Source organism: Oncorhynchus keta, chromosome 8 (genome assembly GCF_023373465.1).
Source record: "Oncorhynchus keta strain PuntledgeMale-10-30-2019 chromosome 8, Oket_V2, whole genome shotgun sequence".
Classification (NCBI taxonomy): Eukaryota; Metazoa; Chordata; class Actinopteri; order Salmoniformes; family Salmonidae; genus Oncorhynchus; species Oncorhynchus keta.
The window spans coordinates 3,931,113-3,948,358 of record NC_068428.1 but is presented as its reverse complement, the minus strand read 5'-3'; the positions used below and the strand labels follow the sequence as shown (position 1 = coordinate 3,948,358).

General features: G+C 44.2%; 1 protein-coding gene across 6 annotated transcripts in view; it reads right to left on the bottom strand.

Annotated features, from left to right (window-relative positions):
- myo6a (myosin VIa) overlaps positions 1-17,246 on the bottom strand; it is a 95,272-nt gene that overhangs the window by 65,911 nt on the left and 12,115 nt on the right. For all 6 annotated transcript variants that reach the window (XM_052523389.1, XM_052523390.1, XM_052523391.1 and 3 more), the window contains exon 2: positions 2,854-2,988. In XM_052523389.1, coding sequence (XP_052379349.1) covers positions 2,854-2,970 — 117 coding nt within the window. In that variant the 5' untranslated portion in view covers positions 2,971-2,988. The remainder of the gene's footprint in view (positions 1-2,853; positions 2,989-17,246) is intronic.

The following is a 17,246-nucleotide window of genomic DNA, read 5'->3' as shown; positions in this document are numbered from 1 at the left end:
CACACAAGGAAGTACGAGTTACCATAGAAACTGGGTTTCGCTAACGTCAAGAGCTTTAGCGTAATACATTATCTAGTGAATTAGCAGTGGCTGGTGGCGTCGAAGGGAAAACCTACTTGACTAGGTAAGAGCCACTTTACCTCAGACACTGGGGCTTCATTTTGTACCAGTGGAGGGTAGGATCTATAAAACGACTAAACTACAGCCTCTGGGAGATTTGAGGTTTCACTAGTATGTTAGCTATTGGAGGGTCTTCGTGTCAAGATATGTTTCCGTTAACTTCTCCAGCGATTTTTGGTCGACTTTTAAAAAGTTAATAGAAAAGAGATGTGACAATTGACTGTCGGTAAAAATAATTAAAACTATTTTACAAAAACCTAGTGTCAAATAAAACTGGTTGAAGTGTTTCCATTATCCATTTAGGCGAGGAATCGGCAACTGGCGGCCCCCCTTTTGAAGGTCCTCGGATCAATTCCCTGGCCCACCCAAATTAAAAATACATACCCTACTTGAACAAAAGTATGTGGTCATCTGCTTATCGAGCATCTCATTGCAAAATCTTGGGCATTAATATAGAGTTGGTCCCCTCTTTGCTGCTATAACAGCCTCCATCCACTCTTCTGGGAAGGCTTTCCATTAGATGTTGGAACATTGCTGCGGGGAGACTTGCTTCCATTCAGCCACAAGAGCATTAATGAGGTCGGGCACTGATTTTGGGCGATTAGGCCTGACATGCAGTCGGCGTTCCAATTGAGGTCAGGGCTCCAGAGAGCACGTTTACCATAGTTGGTGTACCTATGATGAAAATTACAGGCCTCATCTTTTTAAGTGGGAGAACTTGCACAATTGGTGGCTGACCAAATACCTTTTTTGCCCCACTGTCTGTGTGTCTGTGTGTGTGTGTGTGTGTGTATAACATTAGGAACACCTTCCTAATATTGAGTTCACCATTGCACACCCCCTTCCTTTTGCCCTCAATTCTTCAGGGCATGGACCCTCCAAGGTGTCGAATGCGTTCCATAGGGATGCTGGCCCATGTTCGCCCCATTGCTTCCCACAGTCGTGTCAAGTTGGCTAGATATCCTTAGGGTGGTGGACCATTCTTGATACACAAGGGAAACTGTTGAGAGTGAAAAACCCAGGAGCGTTGTCGTTCTTGACAAAAACCGGTGCACCTAGCACCTACTACCATAGCCCATTCAAAGGCACTTATATCCTTTGCCCATTCACCCTCTGAATGGCACCCATCCACAATCCAGGTCTTGTCCTTCTGTAACCGGTTTCTTCCCCTTCATCAACATTGATGTTGGATTTAACAAGTGACATCAATAAGGGGTCATGGACTGCAAGCTTTCACCTAATCATTATCTTAATGCATTGTATACACACTGTGTGATAAAACACTAGCTAGCAAACTTCTGTACATTTGACCTTATTTTAGCACGCCAAAAATGTAATACTTCCAGGTCAACTGTAATATGAATACCATTGTAAAGCACAATTTCTCACCTTTCCAACAAAATAAATGAGACCTTAATGCTGCACATCTACGGAGGACTGAAAAAGGCAATGGAGCTCTGCCAGGTCTTGTTAAAAAGGGCGGAGGGGAAAGCGAAGGCTACTGAGTGATGGTAAAAAGGGGGAGATGTTGTGCAGGAAAACGTTCTCACAAGTAAACCGCGGCTGTCGCGGCTTTTGAGAGTCATGACGGCTCGCAGAGATGACGCAAACATTTGACTATTGATTGAACGAACTATTGATGAACTCACAAATAATTAACTCACCATTGATCATTTCTTGTTTTTCATTCTGCGAGAGAAGCGCTACTCCTGGTGGAAAGAGGTTGTACGGCACACAACGAGTTGCAGAATGCGGGCAGAAACGTCACGATGTAAAGTACCGCGTCAGAGGTCCGTTTTCTCATAGTTTCTCCAGTACTATTGGTCCATTACCATTGTCAATCAACACTTGAATAGAAATGTAGTTTACAAGCCCGGATTTTAATGCCAGTTTCTACAGTGGCATTAGTTTTCATTGCAGCATTATTTGAATGCTGTGGTTACGCAGAATGTATATTGAAGAGTGTTAGGAACTCAGTCGGGTCTCAACTTACTGTTGAGAGTTTGAATAGTAGAATACACTAGGTGCAATTTCAAAATTTGGTTATGCATCAGTAGTTTCTCGTGTTCGGCTAATTGAGTGACTATCAATTACTGACATGTCAACTAACATTTTTTATATAAAAAAGTTAAGATTTTGTTAGTCTTACTCATATGTTAATACCTGCAAACATTTCTCTACGCCCCATGGCAAAATGGGCACGCAGACCTGCCAGCAACTGCGGCCCCTCAAGATGAGTTCCGATTGTGGCCCCCGGCCCCATCAAATATTAGCCATTTTCAAAATATTACCAGGTACCAGCTATTCCAGTAGATCTGAAATAATTGGATGGTGGAACTTGCATACAGAAAAGCAAAGCGATTCAGGCATTCTTGAAAGTCAGTACATGATTTTACCAAGGAGTACACCTTTAAAATAAATTGCAGAGTGGAGGTCCCTCCTTGTCAATCATAAGTTATTCAAAATTTGTCAGAATAAATTTAGAAGAAAATCCACCTGTCGAACAGATAAAAAAAAAATAATCTTTAGAGCATTTATCCTATAGCTGCAGTTAACATGTCAATGTTTTTTTAGGGGGGCATTGCTTTTGTCACCTTAACCTGGTGCAATAGAAACCTGCCTACTGATGGCCACCACCACAATACGCAAATTCTCTATGTGCAAAATGTTACAGCGATGGATGTCTGTTTTCGCGAGGGTGTGTGTATATTTGCAGGATATATGATCGCCTACCTTTTGGCCCTGTTTCAGCGGCTCGATGGTCAAGCTGTTGGCTCCTATGTCCACTATGGTCCCCAGCTGGAACCCATCTGCTGGATGGGGCGCCCACACCGGCTTCCCATCCTCCATTGGACCGCTTGAAGAGCACTGCAACACAAAAGGAAAGAAACAGGGGACCGTTAGAGGCCTGTTCACATTCCTAAAGCAATGAAACAGTTATTAAATAAAGAAACAAAATAACAATAATAATTAAATCACTAGAACGAGGAGTGGGAGGCCTCGGTGCACAACTAAGCAAAAGGACAAGAACACTAGTGTGTCTAGTTTGAGAAACAGACACCTCACAAGTCCTCAACAGGCAGCTTCATTAAAATAGTACCCGCAAAACAGTCAAAGTCAGCAGTGAAGAGGTGACTCCGGGATGCTGGCCTTCTAGGCAGAGTTCCTCTGTCCAGTGTGTTCTTTTGCCCATCTTAATCTTTTATTGTATTGGCAAGTTTGCGAAATGGCTTTTTCATTGCAACTCCGCCTAGAAGGCCAGCATCCCGGAGTCACCTCTTCACTTGACGTTGACTGGTGTTGTGGGTACCATTTAATGAAGCTGCCACATAACCAGCATGGCTAAGTGTGCCTTGAATTCTAAATAAAATCAGTGCATCACCAGCAAAGCCCCTCCACACTTCACAGTAGGAAACTGACTCCACATCTCACAAAACACAGCGGTTCGAACCAAAAAGGTCAAATTTGGAATCAGACCAAAAGGACAGAGTTCCACCGGTCTAATGTCTATTGCTTGTGTTTCTTCGCACAAGAAAGTCTCTTCTTAATGGTGTCCTTTGGTAGTGGTTTCTTTGCATTAATTCAACCATGAAGGCCTGATTCACACAGTCACCTCTGAACAGTTTATGTTGATGTGTCTGTTACTTGAACTCTGTGAAGCATTTATTTGGGCTGGTAACTAATGAACTTATCCTCTGCAGCAGAGGTAACTCTGGGTCTTCCTTTCCTGTGGCGGTCCTCATGAGAGCCAGTTTCATCATAGCGCTTGGTTTTTGCGACTGCACGTTTTCCCATATGGACTGACCTTCATGTCTTAAAGTAATGATGACTGTCGTTCCTCTTTGCTTATTTGAGATGGTCTTGCCATAATATGGACTTGTTTTTTTACCAAATAGGGTTATATTTGGAATACCACTCCTACCTTCTCACAACACAACTGATTGGCTTAAAAGGATGAAAGAAATTCCAAAGTAACTTAAGGCACACAGGTTAATTGAAATGCATTCCAGGTGACTACCTCATGAAGCTGGTTGGGAGAATGCCAAGAGTGTGTGCGCAAAGCAGTCATCAATACAAAGGGTGGCTACTTTGATTTGTATAACTCTTTTTTTGATTACTACATTATTCCATATGTGCCATTTCATAGTTTTGATGTCTTCACTGTTGTACAATGAAGGCAACAGTAACAAAGAAAAACCCTGGAATGAGTAGGTGTGGGGACCTTCAGTCATTACCTATCAATTCAGCCCTGTGCCAAGAGCTGAGTCTGCTTTCCACATTACCCTAAAAGGGACTCACTATTCCAGAAATGTCCCTTTATCCAATCAGGCATAACAAAACAGTATTTGCTAGTAACTTATTGGCTGGGCTGTAAAATTCACCTGCCCTTGTAAGTTCTACACATCACATCCTCATGCTGATGAGTACTCAAGAGAGAGAGACCCAGTATTTCCGATGGAGTTAGCCTATAAAATACTATTTTCTTTTTGTCTGTCCATAATATTTTGCTACACTTGGCCAATAACTCTTTGGCGTCTGGCTAACGTCTCTTTGGTGTCTGGCTAACGTCTCTTTAAATTTAGCTTAATTCTGAAACCACACCAGGAGGTTGTGGGTACATGGAGTACTGCTACAGACCAAAAGGTTGCACGTTCGAGTGACAGAACTGTAGCATTTAAGCTAACCCTTTTCCTAACCTTAATAAGCAATCTTTCAGCTAAATTAACCCAGTTAGACATTACCTCAACACATACTACCACGTACTATACATGCCCATGCAGTACTCTAATATAGTCACATGAACCAAATGGGTTACTAGAACTGCCTGGAGGGTTGTTCCACCTCAAAAAGCACAAGGAGGAAGATTGACCCCCACCATCTAAGATTGCGGCTCTGATTTTGGTTTCTTCATCCTGTGTAAAATGTATTCCCAGTGAATTTGGAGGTTGCTTTTTTCAGAGAACTTAGAGGGGACAAATCTAACTAACACTAATACTACCAGGTTCTGAACACTAGACGCTGTTCCTGCTATTAAGTGAAAAATAGTTTGAAGATTCGTATTGGTTTCCTTACCCTGGACAAGATGACAGCAATCCATGATTTGGTTTTGTTGGGCACTTTCCAAATGCTAACTTTCTAGCATGTGTCAAATTCACATGGTACCTAAACTAAGCAAGGAAAGCATCCTCTCATTGTAAACTGTTTATTTTCAGCCAACTTAACATGTAAATATTTGTATGAACATAAGATTCAACTGAGACAAACTGAACAAGTTCCACAGACACGCGACTAACAAATGGAATAATGTGTCCCTGAACAAAGGTGGGTCAAAATCAAAAGATGGCCAAACCAAATACTGACTACCAGCCGTATTAAGTACTGCAGTGTATTTCCTCATGGACTGCACCAGATTTGTCAGTTCTTGCCGTGAGAGGTTACCTCACTCTTCCACCAAGGCACCTACGAGTTCCCGGACACTTCTGGGGGGGAGCCCTAGCCCTCACCCTTTGATCCAACAGGTCCCAGACGTGCTCAATGGGATTGAGATCTGGGCTCTTCACTGGCCATGACAGAACACTGACATGTCTTGCAGGAGATCAGTCACACTGCTCATTCTGTGCATGGTGGCATTGTCATGCTGGAGGATCATGTCAGGATGAGCACCACATGAGGGAGGAGGGTGTCTTCCCTGTAACGCACAGCGTTTAGATTGCCTGCAATGACAACAAGCTCAGTCCGATGATGCTGTGACACACCGTCCCAGACCACAAAAGACCCGCCACCTTGATCCCGCTCCAGAGTACAGGCCTCGGTGTAACGCTCATTCCTTCAACAATAAACGCAAATCTGTCCATCACCCCTGGTGAGACAAAACCGCGACTCGTCAGTGAAGAGCACTTTTTGCCAGTCCTGTCTGGTCCAGCGACATTGGGTTTGTGCCCATAGGCGACGTTGTTACCTGCGATGTCTGGTGAGGACCTACCTTACAACAGGCCTACAAGCCCTCAGTCCAACCTCTCTCAGCCTATTGAGGACAGTCTGAGCACTGATGGATGGATTGTCCGTTCCTGGTGTAACTCGAGCAGTTGTTGTTGCCATCCTGTACCTGTCCCGCAGGTGTGATGTTCAGATGTACCGATCCTGTGCAGGTGTTGTTAAACGTGATCTGCCACTGCGAGGACGATCAGCTGTCCGTCCTGTCTCCCTGTAGCGCTGTCTTAAGAGTCTCACAGTACAGACATTGCAATTTGTTGCCCTGGCCATATCTGCAGTCCTCATGCCTCCTTTCAGCATGCCTAAGGCACATTCACACAGATGATGCCCAGGGTTTCTGCTCTTTCTTTTGGTGTTTTTCCCCAGAGTCAGTAGAAAGGCCTCTTCCCTGTCCTAAGTTTTCATAACTGTGACCTTAATTGCCTACTGTCTGTAAGCTGTTAGTGTCTTAACGACCGTTCCACAGGTGCATGTTCATTGTTTATGGTTCATTGAACAAGCATGGGAAACCGTGTTTAAACCCTTTACAACGAAGATCTGTGAAGTTATTGGGATTTTTACAAAATGATCTTTGAAAGACCTGGTCCTGAAAAAGGGACGTTTCTTTTTTTTGTTGCTAAGTTTATATGAGCATTTACACACTTCATGTCCAAATCAACCTAATGCATAAAAAAATGGAATGTGGAACAGCGATGTTACTTTAGATGACTTGGATATGAAGTGCGAAAACTAATATTAGTTACCATTTTCTTGCAATGAATTTGTGACAAAAATGCTAAAAAAAGTTAGCATTTGAAACAGTGTCCAACAAAACCACCGCATAGAATGCTGTCAAATGAATCCTAGAAATAAAAATGCTTATTTGGGTGCAATGAATTATAATTGGATTTCTGAGAAATTAAGCTAACTCAACAGAATATGGTTTCTGTAACACTTGTCTTATCCGTTTCCAACTACAGAAACAATTTCAGAAAAATCTGAGATGGTGGGCGTCATGGATTTCTGAAATGACATGGAAAGACACTGGAGCCATGCAGAGCGAGGCAAGACTGAACCTGATACCCACCCACAGAAGCCTACACACTGCAACATCTGACAGTTTAGCTTCAGCAGAATTATTGAAGGTTCAATGAGCACCTAAGAATGCATGTAGGCCCATGTGTTCACAAGCAGAATTGTGGTCACATTTTAGCTCGTAGTCTAAAACTAAAGGTCCCATGGCAAAGGGCTCTCCTTCTGTATGTGTCAGAGAGTTCCATCACAGGGCTGACTGGCATACATCACACATGTTCATCATCACATCTACTGGCATGTGAAATAAAAATCAGAAATGCAAAACCAAGCACTGACTGCACATCTGCGAATGGCGTTTTCCGATGCAGCTATTAATAATGGTGGGAAGGACTCAGTCTAGCGTACAGACCGCATGATAAATCAGGCAGATATCACATATGGCTGACAACAATTCCTCCCTCCTGGTAACTGAGGGGACAGTAAACACAGTGATCGAAGCCATCGGACTCTGTCTGCGTCCCAATACTCTAGTCAGTGCCATTTGGGTTGCAGTCTCCATTTATATGATGGTAACACAGTAAGAGTCACGCCTGATCATGTGATTTCAACATGCCGTTCTGGAGCGAGTACGAGTTGCTACTCTATTCAGGCAATCCATTAAAAGATGCCTGAACGCACTTTAGGTATGCCAGTCAATCTTCACAGCTCACGCCATTGATCAATAAACTAATGTAAGGCACTCCGGCACATTTGAAATAGGTTGAGCAATGTGCATTTGAAGAAAATATGTTACCAATCCCTGGGCAGAGGAAAGGGCACGCAGAGACTTATTTGCCTGGCCTTGTGACAAGGGCTGCACCTTATTCCCTGTGTAGGACTAGTGCCCAGCCTGGCCTATATGGCTGTGGTAAAAAGAAAAAGAAAATCAGTTGTGCACTATATAGGGAACAGGGTGCCATTTGGAGACACAGACAAAGTCCTGCTGTGATGTATTGCTGCATCATGGCAACTCCAGCACGGTGCCCGGGCAAACGCCTGGCAACTAAAGAAGACATTTTTCACAGGAATTTCTTTTGGGGGGGCATGACACGCTGGCTCGACACACCTACTAGGACAATGCCTGTGTAACAAGGAGGTATTTGCTTATCAGCCCACGTCTCTTATTATGTAAATTGTAAGCAAAGAAATTTGAGGAAGACATCAAGGCCAGTAATTGGTTTCGGACATGAACAACTCGAGCAATGCACGGCTCTTTCAGTAACATTCAAAATGTAGGCCTAACTCAAAGAAGCTCAGCATACAACATAGAAAATGACATGGGAACTTAAGGTGTGACTTGTTGTTCGGCTCCACGAAACCACTAAATCTTGCTTTACTGTCATAATGAGCCCCGCTGGAGTCAGGTACATTAGCAGCAACAAGGCAACATACGCACTACCGTCATGCAGAGTTCGCACAGCCTTATGCCATCATGATGAACCAGTTGCGTCAGTGATTGTGTTGTGTGTACACGTGAAATGTCAGCTGCCCCCAAAGTATCTTGTGAGCGCACAAACCACAAAATGTTAAATTCTCAAAAGTTTTAGGGAGGAATCTGCACCGTTCTGCCAGAGCTTGGTGTTTATTATCAGATGTATTAGGTAACCAAATTTGACTTGTTGGATATAAAATGTTAATATGTTAGAGCAGCAGTAACCAAATTAGGGTCGCCTGATATGAAAATGAGGTTGCAGGAAAATGTCCCAAATCCAGAGAAACTAATATATACATACGAAGACAATATTAGTTGTGTATCTCAAAAGTCATTGTAAAATGTGGTTACCCTTAACGAAAATTATTCAAATCTAAAATAATCAAATTAAACCAAACAATGGGAAAAGGCCACTTGACCATTTCCCTTGGAATCATTCCTCCAGTTCATGGCTAGGCTCGCTACGAAACACTATGACAGAGACTTACATATTACCGCCACAAAATGTATATGGTGAAAATAATGTGTGGGGAGGCAGAGGCACAGAAACACATCAATATCTTTTATCAGATATCAATTCTTCAAGTGTTGCCATTGCTGGCAATCAACTGAACAAGTCAAGAACTCCATAGCTTACGCTCTCCAAATGGATGTTAACTGTGAGGGAGGCTAAGACTCCCATGCATTGACCTCTGTTTGCTATACATCTCGGGGGAATACTATTCACAAGGAAATAGCGTTCGGTCTCACAATTCACAAAGCATGAAACGGCACAGGGGATGTTCAGTGTGCTGCGTGGCTATATTGACGAAAAACAGATTCCATGGGGTTGAACGGTGGACAGATGGAGCTCCATCCAAGGCGGGACGGCATCTGCACTCTAGTTATGAATGGTGTCTCCCTCTGTCATATGGACGCACTGCATGATACAAGAGAAACAGTCAGCAGGAGCTTATCACAGAACTGAGATTTACTACAGCAGGTAACTTCGATTGTAAACCACATCCACTGCCTGTTAGTTGTTTTTTTGTTGCTATGTGGAGATGTGGGATCAGAACATGACGATGTTCTATATTCACGCTGACCAGGCTACACACCAAGGCTTGGTGGTTATCAAGAGGGAGGGTTGGAAAGATTTCACATTAAGAGGGGAACTGTTGTGATTCACAATGGATATAAAAAAATATTTATTTTATTTTTTTAAACACTTGGTTGACTTTGTGTAATGAAAAGAATGTCTCCTTGCCTATGTAACAGACATATTTGGTAAACTGAATGAACTGAACATAAGCATGCAGGGGAAACACAAAAACATTCGACAGATGAGTGATCGATTCAGTGGAAAGACTGTCTTTCAAAAAGCGAATCATGCTTTTGAAAGAAAACAGCATCAGTAAGTGACGCACACGAGTGGCGACTGCTCACCGCCAACGTTTGGCAGAGCACTTCGGGACCTACTTCCCAATCCGTTTGACTGTGATCCTGGCTCAGTTGTCATGCAGGTAAGTGAAATAGAACTGTTTGAGCAGTCATGTGACAGAATGTTGCAGACAACGCATTCACGGGACCCTGCGGAGGGGTTTTGGTACCTGATTCAAAGGGAATACCCTGCCGCCTTCCTCTGAGCATCAAAACTCACGGTACCCTTCGGAGGGGTTTTGGTACCTGATTCAAAGGGAATACCCTGCCGCCTTCCTCTGAGCATCAAAACTCACGGTACCCTTCGCCAGCTCATATCTGTGTGAAGCTGGGTTTAGTGTGCTCGTCTGCAGAGATGAGGTGCGTACTGTTGACCACGCCCCGACTTTGCAAAGCTCAGACATTCATTAAGCACACTCATCTCATTAGTTAGATAGTGATAGACATGTCAGACTAATTTGCATTTGACAGTCATAGCCGGACATAAAAAAAAAAAATGATGAGTTAAGACAAATCAGAAATACTGTTACATGCTGACCACTTGCGTGCGCCATGTTGATTTGGCCCACCCACACCAGACGCGAGCGATCAGGACACGTTGTGACGGCCCTGAATTTTTCTGAACCGTCTCAGTGCAGCTCCTTCCAATAGGGCGCTTTCCCTTTAATTCCCAATTAAATAGCCAGCATCAGCTGCACGAAAGTGGGGTTGTGATGGAGACGTGTATGAGGATGTGTTCAACCCTCAGTTCCGAAGCTTCTCGATTCCGTTTGTTTTGTTGCCGTTAAACGTGTGTTTTGTCGCTTAAGAGAGTTTACCCAGGATCGGATCCACTCTTTGCGTCCCTGGACTACACCTCTCCGTTCTTCGTGGCCTTTCTCCGCTGGAGATCTATTGGCGGATTGGATTGTCTGACTGACCGACTGACTACCACCTTTTTGTATACGGTATTTCATTTGTTTGGATGTGATGTATACTGTGATTTGTGTAGTTAGTGGTAGTTGAGGACTTAATTAAGAGTTGATCCGCTTTAAGGTTCTGTGGTAAAGTAATTGTATGTTTAATACTGGGTTTACGCTACACGGAACGAACGGACAAACATCGCGTGACAAAAGTCACTTGAGTTCACTGAACTCCTTTACCGGGCAGGACTCTTTTTAGGCCCGAGGTACAGGACATTTCTGGAGGAACCAGAACTCATTGTGATATTATTATATATGTGTGTAATCATTGTTGTTGCTAATACAACCCACGCAACAGAATATAATTGTTTTTGAAGTTCTTTTCAATGTTTTAAGGGTTTATGAAAAGTTTATTTCCATCCTGACTTTTACATACGTCCTTTGTATTGGTGTAGACTTGACGGACCAGATGGGACTCATTCCCACCCAAACTAAAAGGAGAAACTAATGTTTTCTCTGGTAGGCACAACCTACCTGGCACCCCTATAAATAATAACTTCAAGTCAAAACCGTTACATAAAAAATGGCACCCCAGATGGGACAGCTCAACATTGAGAACTAACCAAAGCAAATATTTTGTGTGGAATTAAAACAATGGATTCACCCCAAGATAATGTGCTCATCCATGTCATACCTGTCAATGGGAATACACAGGGCCATTCTGACCATCAAGCTGACAATACAAATCATAATGTGAATGGAGATAATGGAGTTGATTTGGGCCAGAGCCCTGGGAATCTGAATGCTCGGCCTGAGCCACAGGCCACAGGAGGTCTAACCAGTTACTCACTTATTGACATGGATCTGTGTGGAAGTACTGAGCTAGTCCTCCCTCTGACACCCAACCTTCCTCCATTGTCTGGTTTATCTCCAGAGGTTGTAGTCTTACAACTTCAAGGTGACATCCTTGATATTCGTCGGACTCAACAACATCTCCAAACTCTTATCCACCATAAATTCAAATGTCTGAGGGAAGAGCAACAACAGAGTGCCATGGAATTCAGAAACTCACTGAGCACTCTAACCCACACGCTGAAAGAGCTCAGTGAGAGTGGAAGACGGGAAATGACTGGTGCCATGGACAGGCAGTTTGACTACCAACGAAACCAACTCACTGCCACTCTCCAATGGCGCCTGCAACATCACCACACTGAGGTCCTCAAGGATGTTAATTCTGTTTTTTTTTTCCCATGGTTAACACTGTAGACCACTTGCAGACAGAACTCTCTAATTGTGTTAAAATGTTGGATGACGTGTCTGTGGACATGGCCTCCATTAGGCACAACTCCTTACACAGAGTTTCCCTGGTGTCCACTTCAGTTCAGACCACTGAGGGCCAAGCTGGCACCTCTGAATGTCCAAGACCGTATCAAGTAAACCCTTCCAGAAACCACAAATCACAACAGGCCAACACACCTAACTCTCTTCGCAGGAATGACCATCCTTCTCTGGGTGCTTTAACCAGAGCTGAAACCCCAAGAGTCACTGCCTACGCCCCCCATCGACATCCCCTTCCTTTCAGTTAATACCGCACAATCGGAAGCTAAAAAGTTACATGATTGGGGTTCAAATGTGGCAGTCTTCTCTGCCATTGCTCCGGTACCACTAACCCTTGATAATCCTTCTGATGATCCCCTTTTACAGGCTGTGAGAAGAGCTCAGCTGGAACAGCCAGAGGAGTTAAGGCTGTTGGAGCAGCTGCAGAATAATGCTGATGTATGTACTTCAAAGTTAGGACGCACCGGGCTCCTGAAGCACAAAATATTCCTTACACAGGAAATGCCGATCAAGCAAAAGCCATATCGTTTGTCCCCAGCGAAGCTAATCATCCAAAAGGGACTCATAAATGATATGTTAACCCAAGATATAATAGAACGTTCCTCCTCTCCCTGGGCTGCTCCTGTTGTCCTCATCCCAAAAAAGACTGGTGGTCTTAGATTTTGTGTGGACTATAGGAAGACCAACAATGTTTCCCAGACTGATGCCTATCCTCTTCCCACCATCCATGAGATCCTGGAGTCATTGTCTGGCGCTGTTGTGTTCACTACCCTTGATCTCAATAGTGGTTATTGGCAGGTTGAGATGGACCAGGAAAGCAAGGACAAGACTGCGTTTGTCTGTGCCGAGGCTTGTTTTCCTTTAAGGTGATGCCCTTTGGATTAAAGAATGCCCCTGCCACTTTCCAAAGACTCATGGAGATTGCGTTAGGTGAGCTCAAAGGGAAGATCTGTTTCGTCTACCTGGACGATATAATTATCTACTCTCAGAACAGAGAAAGACACTTTCAAGATCTTCAAGCAGTGTTGGACAAGCTAAGAGAAGCTGGTCTGACCTTAAATATGAAGAAGAGCAACTTCTGCCAAACCTCCCTGAAGTTCCTTGGCCATATTGTGTCTTTCGACGGCATTCATGTGGATCCTGAAAAGACAAAGGCTGTACAAGACTTCCCTGTGCCAACCACACTCAAGGCCCTTCAACGGTTCCTTGGTATGGCTGGATGGTACCATCGGTTTGTGTCGAACTTCTCCCAGGTGGCAGAACCCCTCAACGCGATGAAGCGAAAAGGAGCGAAATTCCAATGGACGGCAGAGTGCCAGACTTCCTTTGAAACCCTGAAACGACATCTCGTCACACCTCCCATTTTAGGTCATCCCAACTTTGATTGCCCTTTTGTTGTTTACACTGATGCAAGTGATGTTGGACTTGGTGCTGTCCTAGTCCAACAGACTGGACTTGGCACTGAAGAAGTGCTAGCGTTCGCCAGTCGGACATTGAATGGAGCAGAACGGAACTACTCCACAACAGAGCAAGAGTGCCTTGCAGTGGTCTGGGCTTTGGAAAAGTGGAGGTACTACTTGGAGGGAAGACACTTCACTGTGGTCACTGACCATTCCTCCCTTGTGTGGGTGTTCAAGACCAACAAACCAAGCACCAGACTCATAAGATGGGCTCTACGGTTGCAAGAGTTCACATTTGCAGTGGAATACAGGAAAGGAAAATACAACACTGTTCCAGATGCCTTGTCCAGAGCTCCTACTTGTGATAACGGTGGCCCTGATCTTACATGTGCTACTGTCCTGTCAAGCAGTCGAGACTCGCCCAAAACGGACTTTCCCATCTCTGATGAGGCAATATGGAAAGCTCAACAGGATGATCCAGAAGTACAGGCTTTGTACCAGACTATCCTGGAAGATGGAGAAAAGATGGTCAATCCTACCACAAAGCTGACCATCATTGAAGATAAAGTCTACCGAGTCGTACAACTACCTCACAGAACACTCTACCAAATGTACATACCGGACACTCTACGCCTACAACTGCTTCAACATTTCCATGAAGACCCATTAGCTGGTCATTTGGGCAGGTTCAAAACCTACAAGCGGTTGCAAGCGTTACTCTACTGGCCACATCTGAGCATGGATGTGAAGTCACACATCCGAAATTGTCAGGTTTGTCAAATGTACAAACCAGAAGGTAGAAAGCCTGCTGGCAAGTTGCAGCAAACGGTGGTTACCCGACCTTGGGAAATGTTAGGAGTGGATTTGATGGGTCCGTTTCCTAGAAGCTCCAATCAGAATGTGTACATACTTGTTTTTGTTGATTACTATTCAAAGTGGGTGGAACTCTTTTCCCTGCGTCAGGCCACAGCAAGGACCGTCTCTAACATCCTTACGAAAGAGATCCTGACTCGCTGGGGAGTGCCTGATTACATCCTGTCTGATCGAGGTTCCCAATTTGTCTCTGATCTCTTTGAGGAGACCTGCCAAAGATGGAACCTGAGGCAGAAGTTGACCACGGCCTATCACCCACAGACCAATCTCACTGAGAGAGTAAATCGAACCTTGAAGACAATGATTGCTTCCTATGTAGGGACCCAGCACAAACACTGGGACAAGCACCTTCACGAGTTTCGATTTGCCCTGAATTCTGCTGTGCAAGAGTCCACTGGAGTCACACCTGCAGAGCTGAACCTAAGTCGTCCTCTCCGAGGACCCTTGGATATGGTGCTACAGCCCCAGCAGCTTACTCCAGACGCTGCTTGCTATGACCAGGTAGGCCATCTCCATGACTTGAGAGCTCTTGTCTCAAAGAACATGATCCAGGCTCGACTCAAGCAGAAGAGAAATTATGATAAGAACAGACGAGACATGCAGTTCCAGCTTCGTGATCGGGTGTGGCTTCGCTCTCATCCTTACTCGAAAGCTGAACAATTCTTCTCGGCCAAGCTCGCTCCTAAATGGCAAGGACCATATAGGATTGTGGAGCAGATGGGCCCTTTGAACTACCGAGTGGTGAAAGAGGACACCGGTGAAGATATGCGCATCGTCCATGTCTCACGCCTTAAGGCCTGTTACCCCTCGGCTGAGGAATTGGAGGCGATTGAGCGCCGCAAGGTCCTGGATATCTTTGAAGAGGATAGTGAGGATACTTTTCTCGGATTCCCAGACCCAGAAGTCTCGCACCTTAAGGCCTGTGACTCCTCAGCTGAGGAGCGTGAGCTCCAAAAAGTAATGAATATTTTTGTAGAGGAAAGTGATGAGACCTTTCTCGGTTTCCCGACCAAGATGTACCTTCCAGGGCAATGGTCGGCTTTTTCCAGGGGAGGGGGTGTGTGACGGCCCTGAATTTTTCTGAACCGTCTCAGTGCAGCTCCTTCCAATAGGGCGCTTTCCCTTTAATTCCCAATTAAATAGCCAGCATCAGCTGCACGAAAGTGGGGTTGTGATGGAGACGTGTATGAGGATGTGTTCAACCCTCAGTTCCGAAGCTTCTCGATTCCGTTTGTTTTGTTGCCGTTAAACGTGTGTTTTGTCGCTTAAGAGAGTTTACCCAGGATCGGATCCACTCTTTGCGTCCCTGGACTACACCTCTCCGTTCTTCGTGGCCTTTCTCCGCTGGAGATCTATTGGCGGATTGGATTGTCTGACTGACCGACTGACTACCACCTTTTTGTATACGGTATTTCATTTGTTTGGATGTGATGTATACTGTGATTTGTGTAGTTAGTGGTAGTTGAGGACTTAATTAAGAGTTGATCCGCTTTAAGGTTCTGTGGTAAAGTAATTGTTATATTGATTGTATGTTTAATACTGGGTTTACGCTACACGGAACGAACGGACAAACATCGCGTGACAAAAGTCACTTGAGTTCACTGAACTCCTTTACCGGGCAGGACTCTTTTAGGCCCGAGGTACAGGACATTTCTGGAGGAACCAGAACTCATTGTGATATTATTATATATGTGTGTAATCATTGTTGTTGCTAATACAACCCACGCAACAGAATATAATTGTTTTTGAAGTTCTTTTCAATGTTTTAAGGGTTTATGAAAAGTTTATTTCCATCCTGACTTTTACATACGTCCTTTGTATTGGTGTAGACTTGACGGACCAGATGGGACTCATTCCCACCCAAACTAAAAGGAGAAACTAATGTTTTCTCTGGTAGGCACAACCTACCTGGCACCCCTATAAATAATAACTTCAAGTCAAAACCGTTACAACGTAGGATGAAATATCAAAACAAACTCTGAACCAACTATATTCATTTGAAAAGTATTAAACATTTATGGAAATAGCTAGCTAGCTTGCTGTTGCTAGCTAATTTGTCCAGGGATATAAGCATTGGGTTATTTTACCTAAAATGCACAACGTCCTCTACGCCGACAATGAATCCACAGATAAAAAGGGTAACGTTAAACCGAGTTAGTTTCTAGTCATCATTCCTCTAGTCTTCTTTGGCCTTCATATGGAGGTTGGCAACCAACTTTAAAGGTGCATTACCACCACCAACTGGAGTGGGGACCTCAGTTCATCTTTCAATCACCCACATGGGCATATGCTCCTAAAAACCAATGAGGAGATGGGAGAGGCAGGACTTGCAGCATGTTGAGCGTCTCAAATAGAACCAAGCACGCAAAGCGGTCGGGGTGGTCAGCATATTAGAATGTTTTTCCATTGACTGCTATAGCCTCAACAAACAAATAAAGTCAACATTGGCTGTTAAATCACAAATGTCTTCATATGGTTGGGGTCATGAGAATTTTCATGATTGACGATTCAGAACATGAAAATCATGTGTCTTGGTAAAATGTATTTTGTTACATAGAATGTCATCACCAAAGCACATTTTCACACACTCTGGGCAGAGTGGGTGGACACGCTACTCTCGCTCTTCTGAGGATGCCACAATCTGTCAAAACAGAGGGAGGAAAATATGGGAGAAGAGCTTAGGGAGGATGCCACAAGGGGTGGGAGTGTGTGTGT